Source organism: Bos javanicus, chromosome 26 (assembly GCF_032452875.1).
Source record: "Bos javanicus breed banteng chromosome 26, ARS-OSU_banteng_1.0, whole genome shotgun sequence".
NCBI classification, from domain to species: Eukaryota; Metazoa; Chordata; class Mammalia; order Artiodactyla; family Bovidae; genus Bos; species Bos javanicus.
Window position 1 is genome coordinate 36,375,436 of NC_083893.1, and position 24,662 is coordinate 36,400,097.

The 24,662-nt window shown below is 40.5% G+C and overlaps 1 protein-coding gene across 2 annotated transcripts in view; it reads left to right on the forward strand.

The window, feature by feature from the left end:
* The window catches only part of PNLIP (pancreatic lipase), a 122,864-nt gene extending 98,265 nt beyond the window's left edge, over positions 1-24,599 (forward strand). Inside the window, exons 1-13 of one of the 2 annotated variants that reach the window (XM_061403592.1) lie at positions 4,435-4,448; positions 4,561-4,606; positions 6,168-6,322; positions 7,072-7,194; positions 9,061-9,195; positions 14,057-14,168; positions 15,689-15,808; positions 15,897-16,016; positions 16,511-16,629; positions 19,434-19,563; positions 20,863-20,971; positions 22,057-22,221; positions 24,476-24,599. In XM_061403592.1, the coding sequence (XP_061259576.1) occupies positions 4,561-4,606; positions 6,168-6,322; positions 7,072-7,194; positions 9,061-9,195; positions 14,057-14,168; positions 15,689-15,808; positions 15,897-16,016; positions 16,511-16,629; positions 19,434-19,563; positions 20,863-20,971; positions 22,057-22,221; positions 24,476-24,539 (1,398 nt within the window). In that variant the 5' untranslated portion in view covers positions 4,435-4,448 and the 3' untranslated portion in view covers positions 24,540-24,599. Of the gene's footprint in view, positions 1-4,434; positions 4,449-4,560; positions 4,607-6,167; positions 6,323-7,071; positions 7,195-9,060; positions 9,196-14,056; positions 14,169-15,688; positions 15,809-15,896; positions 16,017-16,510; positions 16,630-19,433; positions 19,564-20,862; positions 20,972-22,056; positions 22,222-24,475 lie in introns of those variants that run through there. The other variant, XM_061403593.1, reaches the window with a different exon arrangement.
* The last annotated feature ends 63 nt before the right edge of the window (positions 24,600-24,662 follow it).

A 24,662-nucleotide genomic window follows, 5' to 3' on the forward strand; every position in this document is an offset into this window, starting at 1 on the left:
TCAGAGTTGTGGTTTTTCATTCTTCAAAACTTTATTGGTCAAGAAGGAAAAATTTTGTTTGTTTCACTATAGCTCCTTATGATACTGTGGTTATTTCAATTATTTACTGTTGGAGGCTGCCATTTTCAGGTAAATATTGGCATAATAACTGAAGTTATTTCTGTAAGAAAATCAAATATAAAAATTTAAAAAAAAATGTGTTATTTTCTTTTGGAAAACAGATACCCCGTCTTACACACAAATATATACATACACATTTAACATCGCCTACTGTACCCATTCCTGACCATTTTTTATATCAACTCTAGACTAACACAGTCCTGGAGGGAACATGGCCTTTTGTGAATTTACACAAGTCATCTGGGGCTGGAGGAAAGAAATTGTCCCCAAGACACCTCTGATTGTTACCAACGGCATGAGCCTGGAAAGCTTGCTTCAAGCCTCTGAGTCTCACCATCCTTATAAGTAAAACAGCTGAAGTATCAAGGTTTCTGCAGGAGATTAACTACAAAAACTTTAGAAGTACATAAAACTGAATAACGAATGCTCTAAAATTTTAAGTATGCTTGTTCGTCTTTTTCACAACATAAACCATCTTCATGCATAACAGAGGGGGGCTAGAAATTATTTCAGTCCCTGAGTCTGGGGGACCTGAAACCCCTCACATTTGGCAGGACAGACGCTCCGGAAGGTTTAAGACACAGTAACCCCCAGATGACTGCCATCTCCTTCTGCTCAGGGGGCGTCTGGCTTCCCCAGGCAGGTGTGTTCTCCATCCCGCTGAAGGCCTTGGTGGTGGGCAGAGCCAGATAAAGGAAGCCAGACAGGCTCTCTGAAGGTTAAGTAAATGAGACTCTGTTTGGCTAACACGCTGGTTATCTGGCCACACAGGTGTCCCAGGGTCTTTCTTTCCCTCACCTGGAATTTGGTATCACGAGGTTGCCAGAATCAGAGCCGAAACATATTAAATATGTTAATATTTAACTCCTCTGCAAACATAGCTACTGGCTTAGAAACGTCTAAGTTTGGATTTTTTACATTTAAATGTCCAAGGTTTGAGGGTCAAAACTGAATCAATGTTATGTAGTGCTCTGCTGAATCTAGGAGAAAGGAGTGTTTTGAATTATTTTTCAATTAAAGGCCACTTTCAGTGCCATATACTACCTGGGGAAGGACTGCTATGGCTCTGTCACCCCTTCCCAGGGTCCACCCTGTAGCCTGCAATCCTGAGATGTCAGGAGTAATAAAAGCTGGTGGAGAGCAGAGTTCCAGTGGTAGCTCCAAGCCCTACTTATGATGTTTGAGAATTTCCTCTGTACCCAGCACACATAAATTGCATCTGGGGACCTAGGCAACACTGGTTGAATTTTTACTAAAACTCGAGGTATCATTTGGCCTCAGATTGCTTTTGAAAACAATGGTCACCCTCAGGGTCTGAACTGAAAAATGTCCATTAAAATTAAAATTCTATAAAAAAGGAGTGAAGAGTAATTAATTTTTATAATTTAGGAAGAAAGGAGTTTTTTTAAACCAAAAATTGGAAAATCATCTGTCAAATTATTAATGTTTTGCTTAATATTTGCATCCAAATCTCATGGTAAAGTTTACAGCCCAGGATGAAAAATCCCATGGACAGAGGAGCCTGGTAGGCTACAGTCCTTGGGGTCACAAAGAGTCAGACATGATTGAAGCGACTGAACACACACACACATTCAATGTTCGGTACCAAAGCTGTTCTTGGAAGTAGGAGAAATTGTACAATAAAATAATCTCCATTAGTTAAGTTAATGCTAATTGACATAACCTGAAATATCAGTGGCTTAACATAATAGGAATTCATTTCATGCTTATGTACAGTTCAAAATGGATGTTTGTGATTGATGAGAGCTTTCCTCTAAGCAGGGAACCCAGGCTCCTTCCAGCTTGTGGCTCCACCAGCTTCAACACAGTCTTCAAGGTCACTGTTCTTGTCTGCATCAAGCCATGGAAAAGAAGGAGCATGGAGGGTCACGTGTAGGTTCTTCATGAACAGGACTAGAACTGATACACATCTGTGCACTCACATCTTATTGGCCTGTTGATCTTGTGGCACATCTTGCTGCAAGAGAGATTGAGCAAGAGAGTTTAATTCTATTCTCTGTGGGAAGAGGCGAGCAATCTCTGCTATGAACTCTATAAACACCCATTCCTAGAAAGCATGTTTGTGATATGAATGAAACAATATGGTTCACAAAATTTTACAAGATTGAATTTAAGGGAAGTTATTCATCTGGAATAGATGTGATAGACTGCTGATTATGTACAATTCCTTTCTTGGCTTTTATAACAGTTTTGGAAACTGACTCTTCCTAAAGCACTCTAAAATTTGAGCCTATCTCCGTTCATTAAAATATTCTCCATGGACTCTAGTCTCTGTTTCAGAACTTAGTGACTTTTAGTCCTAAGTCTACAATCTATACTGAACAAAGATCACCTAAATTATGGATTAAATTTGTATCTAAAATGCCTACTTAGAAATTCTGTATGAATTACTTGGTAATTCATACAGAATGTATTTTATTTTATAGTAAACTCCAGTGTAAAGAAAGCTGAGCACCAAAGAATTGATGCTTTTGAACTGTGGTGTTGGAGAAGACTCTTGAGAGTACCTTGGACAGCAAGAAGATCCAACCAGTCCATCCTAAAGGAAATCAGTCCTGAATATTCATTGGAAGGACTGATGATGAAGCTGAAACTCCAATACTTTGGCCACCTGATGCAAAGAGCTGACTAATTTGAAAAGACCCTGATGATGGGAAAGGTTGAAGGCGGGAGGAGAAGGGGACGACAGAGGATGAGATAGTCAGATGGCATCACCGACTCAATGGACGTGAGTTTGAGTAAACTCCAGGAGTTGGTGATGGACAGGGAGGCCTGGTGTGCTGCAGTCCATGGGGTTGCAGAGTCAGACACAACTGAGTGACTGACTGAACTGAAAATCATAGTTAAAAATCACAGTTCTTTACTGTGAGTTTGTGTAGGCAGTTGTTACTATAGCAATGATTCAAGCTGTATTGTTTTTTGTATTCATTCCCTCATTTGTTTGCTCATTCTTTCAAGGGGGATGTGTTCAGGGACTGTTTCGGGCCAACCTGGCTAGATACTGAGATAGGACATGGCCTGGAGAATCCCAGCCAGGTCAGAGTTTCTGATCCACAGCTGCTTGTGATGGGTGTCACATGAGGCTACTTCTGAAGGGAAGTGTTTCTAGAGGGGAGAGAGAAACCAACCTCATCAGGATTGGAAAAGAGTCCATAAGGATGGGATTAAATGCTGAGACCGGAAGGATCCAGTGGGACTTTGCCACGGCTCCCATCCATGGAATTCCTTCCTTGCAACTTCTGTCCTGGTGTTCATATTTCCCTTGCTCAACTTTCCTGAGTTTTATTCATGCACAAATCATTTTGTGTTTTTTTTTTTTCCTTTATCTGTAAACTCTGTCAGGGAACTAGACTATTTGACCATTTTTGACCTACAAACGTGGCTATTTCAAATCATTCAACCAATATTTGTGATGCTGTCAGGCCAAATGCTGTGGTCTCTTAAAATTATGGTATCCTATCACAGTCTTTCTAAAATTAATTTTAAGCAATCTATCACCCAATGATAGATTGGGTGATAGATGCTACTTCTCTTCCATATTATATTTCCCAGATCATTTTCTTCCAAGTTGAATTTGGTTTTTCTCTTATGGGTAATTTCATTTGGTGGTAGGGTCACTGATTTCACCTCTATGTTCTTAGAAGTACCCCCAGTTCCTTTCATCAGTTCATTTATTCTGTCTTCCGTGTTATTGTTGAGAAATAAACTATTCCTATGGACTATCAAAATAAAATATCAACAGCTTTCCCCAAAGAAATGAAATCTCTTGAAGAATTGCCTCTATTTCATTGTTTTGGAGGGTAAGGCAAGATTGTATGAAATTGCATGAGCTGGTAAGCTCTTAGTATTTGTTGTCAAGACTATGGCTGTCAAATCCGTGGAAACAATTTAGTTTCACACATACCCACAAACCAGCCCAGAAAACTGTAAACTAAGAAAGGGATAGACCAAAAACTTCACTACAATGAACTTATTCTAACCATTATAATCCCATTAAAACAGAAGGACAGGGAGGCCTGGCGTGCCGCGATTCATGGGGTCGCAAAGAGTCGGACATGACTAAGTGACTGAACTGAACTGAACTGATTCATATCTACCGTTTTCTCATCTTTCGAAAACTACGGTGGAAAACTTTACTTACTCTATCAGTCATGGTTTATTTATGACTAAAATTAGAAATACACCCTTGGAACCTCCTCTTTTCTCATGCCACTTTTCCATGGCATTGCTCAAAAAGATAAGATTTGCCTATAAAAGGACCTCTAGGTGCTACCTGGCTGTGCGCAGAACTCAACAGAACTGCCACGGTGAGTCTGAAGCTTGTTGTCTAGTTTATTCGAATTTACCCATTCAGACTTGTATTATGCCAGTCTTTTAAAAACTTACCTGGACTCAATTATATTTTAAAATTTTATTTAGATGCTGCTAATCTGGACACTTTCACTGTTGCTGGGAGCAGTCGTAGGTAAGAAAAAATATTTTTGTCATGCTGGAAGAGACTTACTGCTCAATATTTGGAAGAAAGACTTCAACAGCTGAATTCAAGCCACTATGAGGATGAGGAATAAGTGAGTAGGAGAGATCCATGATTAGGAGCCTAGGTATTGGGAGTAAGGCTGCTAGGTAAAAGCTAAGACACCCTGTTAAAATTGAATTTCAGATAAAACCAAGAATATATGCCACAGTCATATAAATAATAAAATTTATCGTTATAAAAAATAGAATTTAAATTTATTGTTATTTTTACAATAAAAATGTATTGTTTATCTGAAACTCCAATTTAACTTGGATTTTCCTTTCTAAATTTAGCAATCCTAGCTTGGAGTCATGTGTAGACTTTGAACCCGGGTTCCACCAGCCACAACTGTAATTCCCTGAGCAAAATTCTTAACCTCTCTGTGCTTCACTATCTTCATCTGTCAACTGGGCATATAATACCACCCCTACTGTAAGATAATTGTGAGACATAGGTATGATAATGTATGTAAATCATCTTGCCTTGTACCTGGCGCATAGTAAGTTTTCAAGAATGCAGCCCCCACAACAACTGCTACTCCTACTGTTAATGGTGTAACTCCTGGATTACCCTTCCTTTGCGTTGTTCTTTTATGGGTTAACATTCAAGTGCAGAGTTGTGTCAAACCATGGACTTTCTTTTTATTTTAATTAGATTAATTAATTAATTAATTTTTGGCTGTGTCGGGTCTTTGTTGCTGCACTGGCTTTTCTCTAGTTGTGGCGTGTGGGCTTCTCATTGCTGTGGCTTCTATTGCTGTGGACCATGGGTTCTAGAGTATGGGGGCTTCAGTAGTTGTGGTACGTGGGCTCAGGAGTTGTGGCTCCCGGGCTCTAGAGCACAGGCTCAATAGTTGTGGCATGTGGGCTTAGTTGCTCCATGGCATGTGGGATCTTCCTGGATCAGGGATTGAACCCCTGTCTCCTGCATTGGCAGGCGAATTCTTTACCACTGAGCCACCAGAGAAGCCCCACCATGGGCTTTATATTTGATTATTTGTGAGCAGCCTTTTTCATCACAAGAATTTAGGATGCCTCTAAATATATCCAATAGGGTGAGACCTAAATACTCACCCAGGTAGATATATAAAGTTTGGACATTTGCATGAAACTTAAGCTCTCAACCCCAAACCCAAAGTCAGAAGACGGTTGCAAGAAGGTAAGCACTTCATCCCTTACTCCACAGCCTGGGGACACAAAGCTACTCCTTTCTTGGGCACCGGAGGCCCAAAGAAGACATCTGAGTTGAGAGTCTTAATCAAGCCCTAGCATGGGACCGGACAGGGACAGAAGGGGAGTGAGGCGGTCCTACGTGGTAGAAACAAGAAGTAGCAGCATGTCCTTAGCTGGGATGTTGTGTGTTGAAGTAGTTTTGTGAGTGTGTGGATAAGAAGGTATCTGAGGATGTGGAGGAAGAAAACATGTCACAAAAAGTAATTTAACTCAAACATTAGCAGGGAGACCATTAAAAAGAGCATTCTGGCGAAACTAACACTGCTGTGTGATTGCAGGAAAAGAAGTCTGCTACGATAGACTTGGCTGCTTCAGTGATGATTCCCCTTGGGCAGGAATTATAGAAAGACCCCTCAAAGTATTACCTTGGTCTCCAGAAGAAGTCAACACTCGCTTCCTCCTATACACTAATGAGAACCCAAACAACTTTCAAGTAAGAACACTCATTGTTTTCAGAACTAAGTTTCATCTGTTTCATGTAATAAGGATACTGAATTTTGTCTTCTGAAAAGAACAAGTCACACAGTGGAGATTTTTAGGGCAGAGAGCTTAAGTGTTATTTCATCTAACTTGTTTATTAAAGTCTTGTTTGATAACTTGTTTAAAGTATCCATTTACTTAGTATTATTCTTATTCTACCTCTATGGTGCATTTAATACAATATTCTAAAAATGGTTATTATATATAATCTCCAGATGTTATGTGTAATCTCCTAACATATTTTGTATCTATAAAATACATACATATGTAGTTTTCCATTGGTCAAAGACAAGACCCCACCACCAGTATTGTGGTGTTGTTGTTTAGCCTCTAAGTCATGTCCAACTCTTTGTGACCTCATGGACTGCAGCACGCCAGGCTTCCCTGTCCTTCACCACCTCCCGGAGTTTGCTCAAATTCATGTCCCTTGAGTCCGTGATGCTCTCTAATCATCTCATCCTCTGCCTCCAATATTATAGCAGACACATTACCCAAGTGGAGCAAATGCAAAAATTTTACAACATCTGGAAAGGAGTGACTTGGTAATGTTTGGAAATAGCTTGGTTGTAATGAGAGACTCTTTACTCCCAAGGACCCCGAGACTCAGTAGTCTTCTCCCACCTGCCACTTCCCTCCTCGTACAGGCAGCCCTACTGGATACTCTCAGAAACTTGACGTTAAACATTTTTCTCCCCCAAACAGGAAATCGTTGCAGATGAATCAACCATCGCAAGCTCCAATTTCAAAACAAATAGAAAAACCCGCTTTGTTATTCATGGATTCATAGACAAGGGAGATGAAAACTGGCTGCAGAGTATTTGCAAGGTGGGACTGTAAATCTATTAAGGAAGTTGTTTCCAGAGTGGTAATTAACAAGGCAAGGCCCCAACAGTCAGGACAGATTCCTGTCAGCAGGAGGTTGGAGTCTCCTCTGACCTCACTGGGCCTGGGGTTCCCAGAGGAGGTTCAGGAGGTGACACAGGGTGCAGGTCAGACCAGCAAAGCTGGCAGGCATGTGGTGGCTCTAAGCAGCGATTATTTAGTAACTAATACAGAGATATTTCAAAATTTTCACAACAGATGCTGCCATACTGATGCAGCATTTGTTGCATTGTCGATAGCTTTCATTTCTTCAATAGGCTTGGATTTCTCTGTGAAGAACTAAGATAACTCATTTTGCCCAAACTAATTATTTTCCTGTGATTTTCACTTGCTACTCGTTGATCTCCTATAGTAGCGATAGCTTGAAAAACTGTGTAGATTTTCATTTCTGGCTCCTGTTGTTTCAACAGTAGTGATCCTATTTTCTTGAATTTGTCTTTGGCTATGTGCCCTGTGATAATGAAGAATTAAAGGACAGAAAATCAAACAGAGTACATTTTCTGAGTAACTGCTAGTGCTGGAGGAACATTATTGTTGATTCATTTCTTCATCAAGCTTTTGTGGCCAACTGTGGCACCAAGATGCGGTCTTTTCTTTAGAGGTCTTATTTCAGGCCTGTCTATGACTCAAATTAAAGGCTGAATTAACTTCAAGAGAGTTTTGACTGATCCTGAAGGCAGTTAAGATTAGAAATAATCAGTAAGGCCACAACTTGTCTTCTAAAATACTTTATAGTTGATTATTGAGCTGGGGGAGGAGGGAGGGTAAGTAATAGATTTATATACTACAGTGAAGAAAAGATAAGTTTACCATTCTCAGCTCCAAAGGTATGTAGATTTTCAGATATATATATGTATAGTTTATTTTTGAGATCCCAAAGGCAGCTGTGTTTTTCTTGCATTTGATTGACTTTGGGCATCAAGATGGAGGAGTGAGTAGGTTAAATTAGAAGAACAAATGCCCTAAATTCCAGTTCTGACTCTATCCTCGGCTAACCAGGACACTAGCAAATTGTTGCCCCTCTTTGGATTTTACTCTCTGTAAAATGAAAGAGTTGGAGATGGATTCTAAGATTGCTTCATTCTCAAGTTCTTCTTGGCAAAAAGGTGAGGATATGCATAAATACATACACAAATAAACAAAATTTCTGCCAAGTCCAGCATTCATGAAACTATCACTGATCCTCACATCCAGTAGATATCTGGAAGGTTGTATTTTTATGTGAAATAACTTCAGTGATGTACAATAAAACACATTCATACAAAAACTTAGATTTATCTTTCTATCATGGAAAAGCCTATTCATTTGCCTTCAATATCTTTATTTAAAGGGCCCTGACACAGTCTTTCACTTATTCCATTATTTAGTAAATATTTATTGAATACCTACTATATGCCAGGAACTGTCTGAGGCACTGAAGATACATCAGTGGACAAGACAGGTGATGTCCTGGGGTGCATTCTAGTAAGAGACAATGTAGTCTTGTGAAGCTGATGATGCGCTAATGAGATAAACCACTGTACCACATTTTATGCACCTTTCCCCAAAACAAACATCCATGCATCTGTTGTGTAGACATCCCAAGAATCCATTTCCCATTATGGCCAAATCTCTAGTTTAGAGCCAGTGTTAAGCTTTAAAAAGTATTCTGTAACTGTAACAGAAGTTTTGTTTACTGACTTCGGGTTAAAAAGTGAGCATGATATTGTGTAGGTCAAGAAGAGAGTTGATCCTAGAGTTCCAGAGTGTTAATTAGGAGTTAGTTAAGATCCTGAATTGTTTACCAATTTACGGTGTCCCTCCCACCAGAACCTGTTCAGCGTGGAAAGCGTGAACTGCATCTGTGTGGACTGGAAAGACGGCTCCCACACAGGATACACACAAGCCACACAGAACATTCGGATCGTGGGTGCGGAGGTGGCGTATTTAGTGGATGTTCTTAAGGTAACGAACTCTGGGTTACATAAAAGCCCATGCACATGGCTGTCTGAATTCTCTTCCCCCCAAATTGCTGCATGTATGAGAATTGATAAAATATTTTTTCTACTGAGAGCTGCATTCTCCTTGATTGAAGAGAAAAATGCAAAAAAAAAAAAGAATCTTGATTTAAGCTTCATCAATTAAATCAATTTGAACTTCATCAATTCATCGCCCATTAAGTTGAAATTAAACTAATTTTAAGTGCTATTATTCAAGCAAACCAGGTAAGGTCTATCTACTGAATTCCACTGTTAGTTTTTTTAACATAACCAATTATTAAGCCAAGTTGACATGATAATTAAACTAGGGGTTTTGTTTGTTTGTTTGAAGAGAAGCACAGTGATAACAAGTTAACCTGATTTGCTAACTAAAAACTTAGAAAATATGAAACTTGAAAAAGCTTAAGTAATTGCTTTCATTATTCTTTTCTTTTCTCTCTTTTTTTTCTTTTACTTTTTTTAAAAACTGAAGTAAAGTTGACACACAATATTCCAATAGTTTCATGTGCCAGTATATATAATTGCAATGTCTGGTTCGTGGATACAGCAGAACATTTATTGATTAAATTCACCATCCACATGACTATGGTTTGTGGCACCCCAAAACAATTACAGTAGTAATATCAAAGGTCACTGATCACCGTAAGAAATACTATAATAATAAAAATTTTGAAATATTCTGACCATTACCAAAAAGTGACACAGAAACACAAAGTGAACAAATGCTGTTGGAAAAATGGCGCAGTTAGACTTGTTCAAAGCAGAGTTGCCAGAATCCTTTAGCTTGTAAAAAACAAACAAACAAACAAAAAAAAACCACAGCATCTGTGAAACACAATAAAGCAAAGCTCAATGAAACACAGTATGTCTGTACTACATCTTCTTTATGCACCTATTGATAGACTCTTGGGTTGCTCCCATAGCTTGGCTATTGTAAATAATTCTGCAATGAACATAGGAACGCATATATCTTTTGGAAATCATGTTTTCATTTTCTTAGAAACAGTACCCAGAAGTGGAATTGCTGGACCGTATGATAGTTCTGTATTTAATTTTTTAAAGAACCTCCATACTATTTTCCATAGTGGCTGTATCGATTTACATTCCCTATGTCCATTCACTGACATACTTGAGGATTCCCTTTTCTCCATATCCTTGCCAACACTCAGTATCTGTTGTCTTTTTGATAATAGCCATTCTGACAAGTATGAGGTATTGTCTCACTGTAGTTTTGATTTGCACTTCCCTAACCAGTCCATTCTGAAGGAGATCAGCCCTGAGATTTCTTTGGAAGGAATGATGCTAAAGCTGAAACTCCAGTACTTTGGCCACCTCATGCGAAGAGTTGACTCATTGGAAAAGACTCTGATGCTGGGAGGGATTGTGGGCAGGAGGAGAAGGGGATGACAGCGGATGAGATGGCTGGATGGCATCACTGACTTGATGGACGTGAGTTTGGGTGAACTCCGGGAGTTGGTGATGGACAGGGAGGCCTGGTGTGCTGCGATTCATGGGGTCACAAAGAGTCGGACACGACTGAGCGACTGAACTGAATGATTAGTAGACTGACTAGTTTTCTGTGATTATGGTTTCAGTGTGTCTGCCCTCTGATGCCCTCTTGCAACACCTACCGTCTTACTTGGGTTTCTCTTACCTTGGACATGGCGTATCTCTTCACAGCTGCTCCAGCAAAGTGCAGCCGCTGCTCCTTACCTTGGACGAGGGGTATCTCCTCACCGCCACCCCTCCTGACCTGTAACATGGAGTAGCTCCTCTCGGCCCTCCTGCCCCCGCGAGGCCACCGCTCCTTGGATGTGGGGTAGCTCTTCCCGGCCGCTGCCCCTGGCCTTGGGGAACTAAAAAGCCTCTTGATGAAAGTTAAAGAGGAGAGTGAAAAAGTTGGCTTAAAGCTCAACATTCAGAAAACGAAGATCATGGCATCCGGTCCCATCACTTCATGGCAAATAGATGGAGAAACAGTGGAAACAGTGTCAGACTTTATTTGGTGATTGCAGCCGTGAAATTAAAAGACACTTACTCCTTGGAAGGAAAGTTATGACCAACCTAGATACCATATTCAAAAGCAGAGACATTACTTTGCCAACAAAGGTCCGTCTAGTCAAGGCTATGGCTTTTCCTGTGGTCATGTATGGATGTGAGAGTTGGACTGTGAAGAAAGCTGACTGCTGAAGAATTGATGCTTTTGAACTGTGGTGTTGGAGAAGACTCTTGAGAGTCCCTTGGATTGCAAGGAGAACCAACCAGTCCATTCTGAAGATCAGTCCTGGGATTTCTTTGGAAGGAATGATGCTAAAGCTGAAACTCCAGTACTTTGGCCACCTCATGCGAAGAGTTGACTCATTGGAAAAGACTCACATGCTGGGAGGGATTGGGGGCAAGAGGAAAAGGGGACAACAGAGGATGAGATGGCTGGATGGCATCACTGACTTGATGGACGTGAGTTTGGGTGAACTCCAGGAGTTGGGGATGAACAGGGAGGCCTGGTGTGCTGCAGTTCATGGGGTCGCAAACAGTCAGACACGACTGAGTGACTGAACTGAACTAAACTGAACTGAATGATTAGTAACCTTTTTCAGTCAGAAGTGGCCACAGTACCGCACAATTGAACTCATCTCACACACTAGCAAAGTAATGCTCAAAATTCTCCAAGCTAGGCTTCAATAGTACATGAACCATGAACTTCCAGATGTTCAAGCTGGATTTAGAAAAGACAGAGGAACCAGAGATCAAATTGTCAACATCCGTTGGATCATCAAAAAAGCAAGAGAGTTCCAGAAAAATATCTACTTCTGCCTTATTGACTATGCCAAAGCCTTTGACTGTGTGGATCACAATAAACTGTGGAAAATTCTTCAGGAGATGGGAATACCAGGCCACGTGACCTGCCTCCTGAGAAATCTGTATGCAGGTCAAGAAGCAACAGTTAGAACTGGACATGGAACAACAGACTGGTTCCAAATCAGGAAAGGAGTAGGTCAAGGATGTATATTGTCACCCTGCTTATTTAACTTATATGCAGAGTACATCATGAGAAACGCTGGGCTGGAGGAAGCACAAGCTGGAATCAAGATTGCTGGGAGAAATATCAATAACCTCAAATATGCAGATTACACCACCCTTATGGCAGAAAGTAAAGAACTAAAGAGCCTCTTCATGAAAGTGAAGGAGGAGAATGAAAAAGTTGGCTTAAAACTCAGCATTTAGAAAACTAAGATCATGGCATCTGGTCCCATCACTTCATGGCAAATAGATGGGGAACAATGGAAACAGACTTTATTTTCTTGGGCTCCAAAATCACTGCAGATGGTGACTGCAGCCATGAAATTAAAAGATGCTTGCTCCTTGGAAGAAAAGCTATGACCAACCTAGACAGCATATTAAAAAGCAGAGACATTACTTTGCCGACAAAGGTCCATCTTGTCAAAGCTATGGTTTTTCCAGTAGTCATGTGTGGATGTGAGAGTTGGACTATAAAGGAAGCTGAGCACCAAAGAATTGATGCTTTTGAACTGCTGTGTTGGAGAAGACTCTTGAGAGTCCCTTGGGCTGCAAGGAGATCCAACCAGTCAATCCTACAGGAAATCAGTCCTGAATATTCACTGGAAGTACTGATGCTGAAGCTGAAACTCCAATACTTTGGCCACCTGATGTGAAGAACCAACTCATTTGAAAAGACCCTGATGCTGGGAAAGATTGAAGGCAGGAGGAGAAGGGGATGACAGAGGATGAGATGGCTGGATGGCATCACCAACTTGATGGACATGAGTTTGAGTAAGCTCCTGGAGTTGGTGAGGGACAGGAAGGCCTGGCATGCTGCAGTTCATGGGGTTGCAAAGAGTCAGACATGACTGAGTGACTGAACTGAACTGAACTAAATGATTAGTAATGTTGAAGGTCTTTTCATCCATCTGTTGGCTATCTGTATGTCCGACTTAGAATGTCTATTTGGGTCCTCCCTTCATTTTTTAATCAGATTATTTGGGTTTTTTATATTGAGTTATGTGAGCTCTTTGTCTGTTTTGAATGTCAGCCTCTTATGGAATATATAATTGCAAATATCTTCTCCCGTCTAATAAGTTGCCTTCTTGGTTTGTGATGGTTTCCTTCACTGTGAAAAAGTGTTTCGGTTTGATTAGTTCTGTTTGTTTATTTTTGCTTTTGTTTCTTTTGCCTGCTTTTGATACATCCAAAAAAATATTGCTAAGATGGATGTCAAAGAATGTACTTCCTATGCTTCTTCCGGGTGTTTTATGGTTTCAGGTCTTACGTTTAAGTTTTAATCCATTTTGAGTTTACTTTTGTGTATGGTTTAAGACAGTGGTCCAGTTTTATTCTTTTGCATGTAACCGTCCAGTTTTCCCAACATCATGTGTTAAAGAATCATCCAGTTCAGTTCAGTCGCTCAGTCGCGTCTGACTCTTTGCGACCCCATGAATCGCAGCACGCCAGGCCTCCCTGTCCATCACCAACTCCCGGAGCTCACTCAGACTCACGCCCATCGAGTCAGTGATGCCATTATTACTTTCTAATCCAAATACTTGCTTCATCCCCTCAGGACAACAAGTCCTTATACCATCAAAGGTTTCCTCTATGTAGTGAAACAGTAAAAGAGAGTACTACTTCCACCAGTTTAAGTACTAAACTATCGCCATTTTCTATTATAAATGAACATAATCCCTGAAAATTGATTGCTTGGAAGGGGCAGCATGTCTTCTTAAAAGTTGAGTTTTCGGAGCTCTCTCTTTTCTGCCCGTCTTGAATTTTGCCAATTTGAAAACATTCTGAAGGAGTTTTCTTTTCAACAGTCATCATTTGAATACTCGCTTTCTGATGTCCACATCATTGGCCACAGTCTGGGTGCCCACGCTGCTGGGGAGGCAGGAAGGAGGACCAATGGGGCTATTGGACGTATCACGGGTAGGTCAAAACACTAAAAAGCTGCAAAATTGGACCAGGTGAAGCCTATATGGGGTCTACAAGGATAGAAATTTGACAGAGAGGCCTGATTTTTACCTGAGGAGACAAGTTTTTACATTTTCCGAATTAGGTCACAGGATCAGAGAAATCAGTGTGTTCTGCTGCTGCTGCTGCTGCTAAGTCGCTTCAGTCGTGTCCGACTCTATGCGACCCCATAGACGGCAGTCCACCAGGCTCCCCTGTCCCTGGGATTCTCCAGGCAAGAACACTGGAGAGGGTTGCCATTTCCTTCTCCAATGCATGAAAGTGAAAAGTGAAAGTGAAAGTGAAGTCACTCAGTCGTGTCCGACTCTTCGTGACCCCATGGACTGCAGCCCACCAGGCTCCTCCATCCATGGGATTTTCTAGGCAAGAGTACTGGAGTGGGGTGCCATTTCCTTCTCTGAGTGCATTCTGAGACCTTATTAATTGTTTATTAATACTGATCTTTGGTCTACAGAGCCCTGTTTAGCATATAAATACTCACATGTGACTTAACATCTGGCGGCCTTATTCATATCTATTTTCTCTTTGTCAGATATTCACAAAGGATGAGTTTAGTGGATAAAATAAATAGCATAAATAATAGAATAAATAGAATTAAACCCAAAGAGATCAAAATGTATTAATTAGTTATATTCTGCTTCACAGCACTTGGTAATTATTCCAATCCTCATCAACCACAACCCAAGTGGTGGGGACAGATAGTCTGGGAGCCTGGGCTGCCAGAGCTCAAGCTGCCAATTAGATCAAAACTGTCATTTTACCAATCTCAGACTGGTTGCATTTAGCCAGTGGAGTCATGTATTGGGTACCCAGGTCCTGCAAAAACCTTGTAACTTTCTAAGAAGGACTTTGCTTTCCTGGATCTGAGAGGTGACTATTTCAGGGAATGATTACTTATTCTTGCATCTTCCGACTCTGTCCCCAACTCCTGATTCTCTTTTTTTAGTACTTCAGATAAGTTGGTTATATTTGGATTGGTGAGGGCAACTGGAATATTTCTCTTTAATTTGCTGGAGAGAACTTTCCTTTTCACAGTCCATTCACGTCCAGTGGAACCTGCTCAGTCAGGCACTGTGTCAAACTGTGGTCCCAGTGACTGTGAATGCCGAGATCCTCGCCCTCAGGGGAGTTAGTGTAGGTGGAGCTCTTTTAGCCTGAAAATCTCTCAGGAGTCCAGTGCTATCTCCCGGAGTCTGACCTCTTTCGTTGTAACTGTACTAGTGACAGAATTGACCCAGTGACTAAGTATCCACGAACATTCCATGGCTCAAGGAAAATTCACTTTAAAGCAAATGGTAAATTAGACATAGATTTCCTTTCAGAAAAGGGTACATTACAGAAGAACTGACTTATCTCTTTGCACGCCCTACTCGTGATTACCACCTGCACTTGCACTCAGGTGTGTTACTAGTGAGAGAGGCGAACATGTGTGTCCACTAATCAGACACTGAGATGACACATCCTGTCTGTTTTAGGGTTGGATCCAGCGGAGCCTTGCTTTGAGGGCACACCTGAATTGGTCCGATTGGACCCCAGCGATGCCCAGTTTGTGGATGTAATTCACACAGACGCTGCCCCAATGATCCCCAACCTGGGTGAGTCCCTCAAATTCATCCTCCTGGAGTGTTTTTTGAATTTAAGCGTTTTCGAGTGTTTTGAGTCCCATATTTTAAAATTTCTCAGGGTTTGGAATGAGCCAAGTTGTGGGCCACCTAGATTTCTTCCCAAATGGAGGAAAAGAAATGCCTGGATGTAAGAAGAACGCTCTGTCTCAGATTGTTGACATCAGTGGGATCTGGGAAGGTAAACCTATTTATTATGTACATAAGGAGAGTTCCTTGGGGCAGAATCTGTGTTTTCTTTTGGTAAACATGCTACATATTTTTGGTACAGGTGTTATGTTTTCTATAAGCAAGGACTTTTCATCATATCCCCGTGATACACATTTTCACCAAGGGAAGTGGACATGAGCAGACTACAGGAAAGAAAATGTACTTGTATTCAACTTTCCAAGAATCTAACTCAGGGAATACATTACTAAATTATACTTGTATCTATATGGACAGATCTTTTCTTACTAGAGTTATTTTTCCATTTCATTCATCTGTGGCATAACTATTATAATCTTAACTTCTGATTACATCTCAAATAATAACAACCCTTCATAAATTTTGTTCTGTGACTGCCAGGAGTTTGCACTAATTAGAGAAACCTATTCAACAGCTATGTTCCAAACATGACATTAACTTGGAAAAATAACATCTGTCTCTGATGTGTAATCATGTCTGATTTCAAAGGAACGCGTGACTTTGTGGCCTGTAATCACTTAAGAAGCTACAAGTATTATGCTGACAGCATCCTCAACCCTGATGGCTTTGCCGGATTTCCTTGTGCCTCTTACAGTGCTTTCAGTGAAGTAAGTACATCGTTTCTTGCACCTGAAGGATTTTGGGACCATCACTTCTCATGACTGGTGTGGTTCAGTGCATGCAGTATACACTCAGTGAATGATACTATATGACTGATACCTTATTTATGCTTTCAATCATACATGTTTATTCTAATAGTGATAAGGCAAGGGAGAACTTTAGAGAGATGGATGTGTAAACTGAAATGCTGTGTCCACCTTGTTCTTTATCACTTATGTGTGTGTTGAGTAAATGTGAAAACTTGCTTTGAAAATAATTGGAAGTCCAAAATTTATCTCTGGAAACCTGAGCTATGGCCTCAGGACACTGATGACCGTGGAAAAGTTGTCTTAAATGTTAACCTTACAAAGGAATAGGATTGTGGGCATGTGGACCTTTCTGTGCAATCACATAATTGCCCAGGTTTTTTTTTTTATCATCTTTTTTGGTAACCTCTGGATATCTAAGTTAGGATCCTTAAATCTGATCTTGAATGTGTGCCTGTGTGCTAAGTTGCTTCAGTCGTGTCCAAGTCTTTGTGACCATATAGACTGTAGCCCGCCAGGCTCCTCTGTCAATGGGATTCTTCAGGCAAGAATACTGGAGTGGGTGGCCATGCCCTTCTTCAGGGGATCTTCCCGACCCAGGGATGGAAGGAACTATGTTTCTTTTGTCTCCTGAATTAGCAGGCAGGTTTCTTACGACTAGCGCCACTTGGGAAGCCCTGATCTTGAATATAACATAGCAATTGCCTTTTTCTTTTTTTTTACTATTGCTTTTCCTTTCGCTATAATTTTTTTGAATAAAAATGTATACCATGTGTTATTTAATATGTACCACATGTACATGTTTATTTGTACATATTTAAATATGTAAATTTTAAAGTAATATGCCAGGTGAAGTTATAATTATCAAGCAGTTATACTTTAGCAATGAAGAGAGAGGATCTGATTCCCACTTCCACAGTTAAAAAGGTGAATGATTTGGGGCAAAACATTCAACTTCTCTAAATCACTTTCTTCATTTTAAAATGTAAATAAAATGGTAAATTCCATGTATGTGGTAGGAGGAATTAATGAGATAACATGTTCTAATTACTTAGCCCAGAACCTAAGGTATAATAATTAACACTCAACAAATGTTAGCTCTTATGTGTAAGGGAAAGAAGATGGGTACATATTTTATTTACAATATAGCTTGCATGTACAAGAACATCCTGGCTTCTTTATTTTATTTTCTTCCCAAACCCCCATTTTCTAGGTAATGGGGAAAACAAACACAGAAGCTTTAAATTCCATCCAGTTAAAACTTGACCTGATTCAATAATATAAACAGTCCTTTTAAGTGATGCTCACTTTTATAGGAAAGCATTTTCAGTTTCGCAGATTTCTCAGCCTTTGGGCCACCTATCTCCAAGTTGATATTGGGCAGGATGATCTTGGTGGTGGTGGTGGTGATGGTGTGTGTGTGTGAGAAGGTCAGAAAGGAAGACTTGGGGATCCACCACATTGAAGGGCTCACTGCTGCCATCTGCAGGTGATGTCTGGGCATGTCCACTCTCACAGGTTGGGTATTTCTTCCGGGCTGACTCCATTTCCCCTTATGGCACCCCACTCCAGTACTCTTGCCTGGAAAATCCCATGGACTGAGGAGCCTGGTAGGCTGCAGTCCATGGGGTCGCTAAGAGTCGGACACGACTGAGCTACTTCCCTTTTCCCTTTGCTGGATGCAGACCTTGAGATTTGGCCCAGTCCCCATCTGGTCCATTGATTCAGGAGTTCACCACTCGCCTCTTCTGTGGGGCAGCCTTGCCCTTTCATAGTAGGTATTTCTATATCTCTCTACCTGTCTACCTCCCCCTATTCATTTCTGTCCCTCTTTTCTTCCCATCGTTTCTTGATCCAAAAAGAAAGGACATTTTCCTATATGATATAATTTTCTTCAGACCCTCACCTCATGGCTAAGTCTTAATAACCAACTAGAACAAATTCCCTTCACATTGGGAAAATTCTGAGATTTGAATCTTTCAGACCTTGATATGCTAAGTGGGAACTAAAGAAATTGAGAAAAATGACTTTTAAGTCTGTTGTCTTCCCAGTGGATTCTATTTTGTTTATCAGAAGCTGATTATCACCTTGTTCTTTCTTTTCAACTTTTCTAAAATAAATTCTGACCACCTAAAACAAGAGGGGGTGTCTTGGGGCAACTGGAGCAACTTCAGAGAGGCAAAAGAGAAAAGGCTAAATATATATATATATATATATATATATATATATATATATATATATAATCTTAAGTGACTTTTATAATTTTTTTCTTAATATCGTGTTATTTAGCAGTGAACTCAGAGAAGGCAATGGCACCCCACTCCAGTACTCTTGCCTGGAAAATCCCATGGATGGAGGAGCCTGGTGGGCTGCAGTCCATGGGGTTGCTAAGAGTCGGGCACAACTGAGCGACTTCACTTTCACTTTTCACTTTCATGCATTGGAGAAGGAAAAGGCAACCACTCCAGTGTTCTTGCCTGGAGAATCCCAAGGACGGGGGAGCCTGGTGGGCTGCCGTCTATGGGGTCGCATAGATTCGGACTGAAGCAACTTAGCATCAGCAGCAGCAACAGTGAACTAGCTGACTTATTGTTGTAAATAATGAGACTCATTTTTAACCTTTGTTGAGGCACCGTTCAAATCTTCTGTTACTATCAGAACAAGATTGGGATTAGAGTATTTGAGAATTCAACAATATGTAGAATAAGATAGTACGCTATTTTTAAAAAGAGCATCCTTGTTCATCATTTGCTTATATTCTCTAGAACAAGTGTTTCCCCTGTCCAACTGAAGGCTGCCCCCAGATGGGTCATTATGCTGACAGATTTCCTGGGAAAACGAAATCAGAGGGCCAGACATTTTATCTAAACACCGGTGATGCCGGCAATTTTGCCCGTAAGTTCCTATTTTGTCTCAAATTCTCAATACTATGTATTTTGTCATGTCCAGTGGAAATGTGTGAAACTGCTTTCCTGTACAAAAGTTTTAAACACTCCTCTCCAAAATGGAAGAACACTTCAATGCCATGCTTACTGTAAACATGGCTAAATTTGAGGGGCAGAGTGGAATTTAGAGCCTGATCCTAGGTGGCACAATGGCAAAGAATCCACCTGCCAATGCAGGAGACATAAGAGATGAGGGTTCCACCCCTGGGTCGGGAAGGTCTCCTGCAGGAGGAAATGGCAGCCCACTCCAGGATTCTTGCCTGGGAAATCCCATGGACGGAGAAGCCTGGTGGGCTACATCCATGGGGTGGCAAAGAGTCAGACACAACTGAGCAACTGAGCAGGCATGCATGCACGATATCAATTGATACAAAAATAAATTTCTCCACAATTGATACTGGTGCTGAATTCAGGAAGCTTCTTCTGCTCCAGCCTCTTCATACTCTGTTAAAAGTTTAACTGTGCAAAATTATGAGATTTTTTTTTACAAACAGAAAAGTAACTCATGAGAGAGATAGCAGAGGTTATGGAAATGGAAAGGAGGTGACAGATTCAAGACATATCAGGATTGTAGACTTCATGGGTGATGGAAATCAGAAGATGTGGGAACGGTGAGGCCTAGGGACAGACCCTGGGTTTCTTTTCTGGGGTAGCAGAGGAAGAAAACTATTTGTATGGGAGTTAATAGAGTTAACTGCATAATAAAAACTAAAGCTAAATTTTATCGCCTTCCCAATTTGGCCCAGGCTAGCTCTAAGTGGCAAAAAACGGCAATTCACTATTGACTGGTACTATAAAATGATTACCATAAGTCAATACAATTCCAGTGATGATGGAAAGTTGACTTATAGAATATTTGAGATAAATGTAGGTTATTTAGACAAAAAGATGATAGTACTCTAAACTTCTGTGATCTATAAAAATGAAATAAACTGATGAAAATATCACATTATCTTTTAATATAAAGTTCTTCTAAGATCCTGAATACATTGTTAGGTTAAAAAGTTGAAAGCAAAATATATTACTTAGTCCCTTGGCTTGAAATCTTTTGACCTTGGGAAGAGTCTGTGTTCCTCCCCCACCCCCTATTGTTAGCCCTCTGAACACTTAGTTAAAGGAATATCCATCTCTATGTGATTAGAACTACCAAAACCAGACAAAAATTATTCAAAATTCAGCAGTAATGGAATCCTGTTTTTGGAGTAATTTTTCTAAAAGTTGATATTTTGCAAATATTTCCCCTTTGTAGGTTGGAGGTATAAGGTGGATGTCACACTGTCTGGAAAGAGAGTTACAGGACACATACTAGTTTCTTTGTTCGGAGATAAAGGAAACTCCAAGCAGTATGAAATTTTCAAGTAAGTAAACTCTCAGCTCCTTAAATATTGGAATCCTTCACACATATAAGGTATGTAATGGACATAAGAGTTTATTCATTACCATGTGAGAATGCAGGGAAAGAAAGTTTTTTGCTTTACCTTTCTTGGCTCTTTGGCTAGTCTAGTAATAAAATTAACATAGGCAGATAACAGGAGAAAAGCTAATTTAATCATGTACATATGGGGCTCCTGTAATATGAGACCTACAACCAAACAATTGAGGCTTATATGCCACTCTGAGCTAAGGAGAAGGGAGCAGGGGTCTGGGACTTGAAAGGGGAGAAAGGAAGATGGGAAGACCAAATATATGGTGAACAAAGGCTTGCTGTGCCAGGCAGAGACAGCGGGACATGGAGAGGAATTTGGATCGCCAGGCCCACCGAGCTCCCTGCCAGCTTGTCACACCCAGGCCATATTCCTTGTACTTATCTCAGGCGATATTTCTCTTCCTGAACCAGGCCTTCTACCTAAATTCTTTTAGGCAGGTAAGGGAAAAGTAGAAGTTATTGAATCTGACGAATCTTGATTTTCTTCAGCTCAAAATAGTCCACCTGCCAAAGTGGCACATTCTGGAGAGACTTGCTCTGAACCCCTTCAGAATTATAGAACTGCCATGTGTCATTAAAAGGAAGATATTATTTCACCCTTGTACCTTAATATGTTTTAGAATTCTGGTTCCTAAGTTTTTCCCCTACTATTTCCTGAGAAAACCACAGTTATTTATTTTGATGTATGGCATCTGATTTATAATCACTAAGTCATTATTCTACCCATGAAACAACTGGAAAAGGATGACATCATGATGTCATCATTTATTAAATTGTGGGAGGATTGTGTTTGAAGTTTTATCAAAGTAAGGCTGACTTTAAAGTAATATGAGTTATTGATGGCAAATGAACTACCACTGACTGAGCATCCATGTCTGTGTTTATTTAACCATTAGACTGACAAGTGTAGTGTCAATCATCTTACTAGAGATACACTGTAAGCTGGTTTTAGAAACAAATACATATATGTATGTATGTTTATGTATGTTCATGTGTGTGTTTAACTTCACTCCCAAGCGGTACTCTCAAACCAGACAGTACTGAATCCAATGAATTTGACTCCGATGTGGAAGTTGGAGTTTTGCAGAAGGTTAAATTTCTTTGGTACAACAATGTGATCAACCCAACTCTACCCAAAGTGGGAGCATCCAAGATCAGCGTGGAAGCAAATGATGGACAAGTGTAAGTAACAGACATCCGAAGAGCTCGGAAGCACTGTTACAATTGTAATTCTACTCCCACTGAAAAGCAACTCTAAGTTAAATGATCTGCAGTGGTTCTCCTCTGTCTCAGCAGTAGCTGCTCCCTAACACCTTTTATTTCTTTGGGAGAAAGTGTAGAACTTTAGGAAAACAACTTTAATAGATTTGTGGATGACCGTATGGGCTTCTCTGGTAGCTCAGAAGAATCTGCCTGCAATGCGGGAGACCTGGGTTCGATCCCTGGTGGAGAAGGAAACAGCTACCGACTCCAGTGTTCTGGCTGGGAGAATCCCATAGACTCTACAGATCACAAAGAGTCAGACACTGCTGAGTGGCTTTCGCTTTCACTGTGTGATCTGATACAAATTAAGTGTTAGCTTGAGAATCTTGTTTCATGAGCCTGACGTGAACAGGTTGGTTTCATTTAGCAGTTGTGCTTTGTGCTATGTGTATGCTCAATATGAGTATCTTCCCCAAACTTCCTGGATTCACCAAATCGCCACTTCCATTACCAGGAAAACATGCAGTGTATCAAAGAACACAAATAGGTTGTCCTGTATCATTGGCCCTTTTAGTGAAGACAAAGATCAACCCTTGGTTCTAATCAAGATTGGAGTGTGCGTGAATCAAAGGACATTTACCATAGGGAATCACTAGAAACAGTGAGTTGAGGATGACGATACTCATAAAAGTACTAATATCAGTCCAGTGTATTGAGTATAACGCCCCATTCCGAGGTACAGAGCTATGTGGCTTCTTCCATCATATCATTCAGTCCTCCTGTAAGTCCAATGAGAAGCTTTTGCTTCTGACAAAGATGGAGACGCAAGAGACCAGATTTACCTTCCCACTGAAACAGACAGAAATTCAGACAAAATATATCAAACCACAGTTTTTTAGATACTGAACATTAGGCAACAAAGGAAAGTGATTGCTGAGAGATGATAAACAAATAGTGTAGTCTTGAAATTGTCCTGGCTTACAGCCTTAAGCGAGTAACCAGGATGTCCCACAAAGAGGGAAAATTCAAGCAGAGCCCACTACCTGACCTGAAGAAACAGATCTGAGAATCCAGAAAATCCAAGACAAGTAGATTTCATAGGACTGAGTACCAGCAAGGAGAAAGCTACAGAGAGGGAATCTCAGAGAGCTGGAAAATTTCCTTAAATACTCAGCAGACTGCTGACCAGCACACATGTGTGAGGAAACTAGCCAGGGCTGTGAGTGAAATAGGATGGGAAGGAGAGATGGCAACGGACAGGAGAAACATTTCAAAATAATGGTTATGTTTCGCTCTTGATGGTGGTAATGGAGGTAAGTGCTACTAATATCCTCATTTTACAAATAGTTCAATGAAGTCTCAAAGCCACAATTCAGGGGCAGGAAATCTGACTTCAGCAAATTCTTCACTACCCCAAAACAAATTCAATTCAACTTTATCAATATTTATTGTGTGCTCTTTGTTTCTTGTGACACTTTTGAGATTAGTTTTTAACCTTTAATTTGCTATTTGCACATCTGCTAGCCATTAAATTACAGGGAAGAAAATGAAGATGAAGAGAAAGAGTCTTTGCTGAGCATGTTTTATGCCTCAGGCATTTACATATGCTTATGTATTTTGTTGGACATCCCTGCTGGTTCAGATGGTAAAGAATCTGCCTGCAAAGCAGGAGACCCAGGTTCAATCCCTGGGATGGGAAAATCCTCTGGAGGAGGGCATGGCAACCCACCCCAGTAAAAAAATGTGCCTCCTAAGTATCATTCAGTCTTAATGAGTAAAATTATCATTTCAGTCGAATATTGAATTAAAATAAGAACACCTGGCCAATGTAATACCAGGACCTCAGGATTTTTACTTTGGCTTGTTTCTTTTTCCTTTTTATTAAAACTGTAGCTGATTTCTTGTCATGCTGCCAACCCTCTTCTTCCTCACTGCATTCATGGACAACATGCCGTATTTAGTAGGTCCTCCAGGGATGTGACTGGTAGATCTTCCCTGTCCTTTGAGAGTCTGATAATATCTTTTCTGTCTGCTATTGCATAGTCATGGCATAAAACTGGAAAGGAAAATGCAGTCCTTTGTATCCAAGAGGTATTCCCTCAGCCAGTATCTAGTCTCAGGCACAAGGTGTCACACTCACTCAGACTGAGAAGAGGCAGAGAAGAGGCTGTCATCACACGTGACACACCAGCTGTGTGCCAGGAAGAGCTGACGTCTTGTTTTCTTTCCCCAGGTTTGACTTCTGTAGCCAAGACACTGTGAGAGAAGAGGTTCTGCTCACCCTCAACCCATGTTAGGAACTCCGGCCATGTGAATACTGAATCTTACTGCTAATAAAATCTGGTGGTAAAGCAATACATTCCTTTTTTTGCCATCATGTCCATTATTTCCAGTGAAATTTTTGGATAATAGGGTTAAAG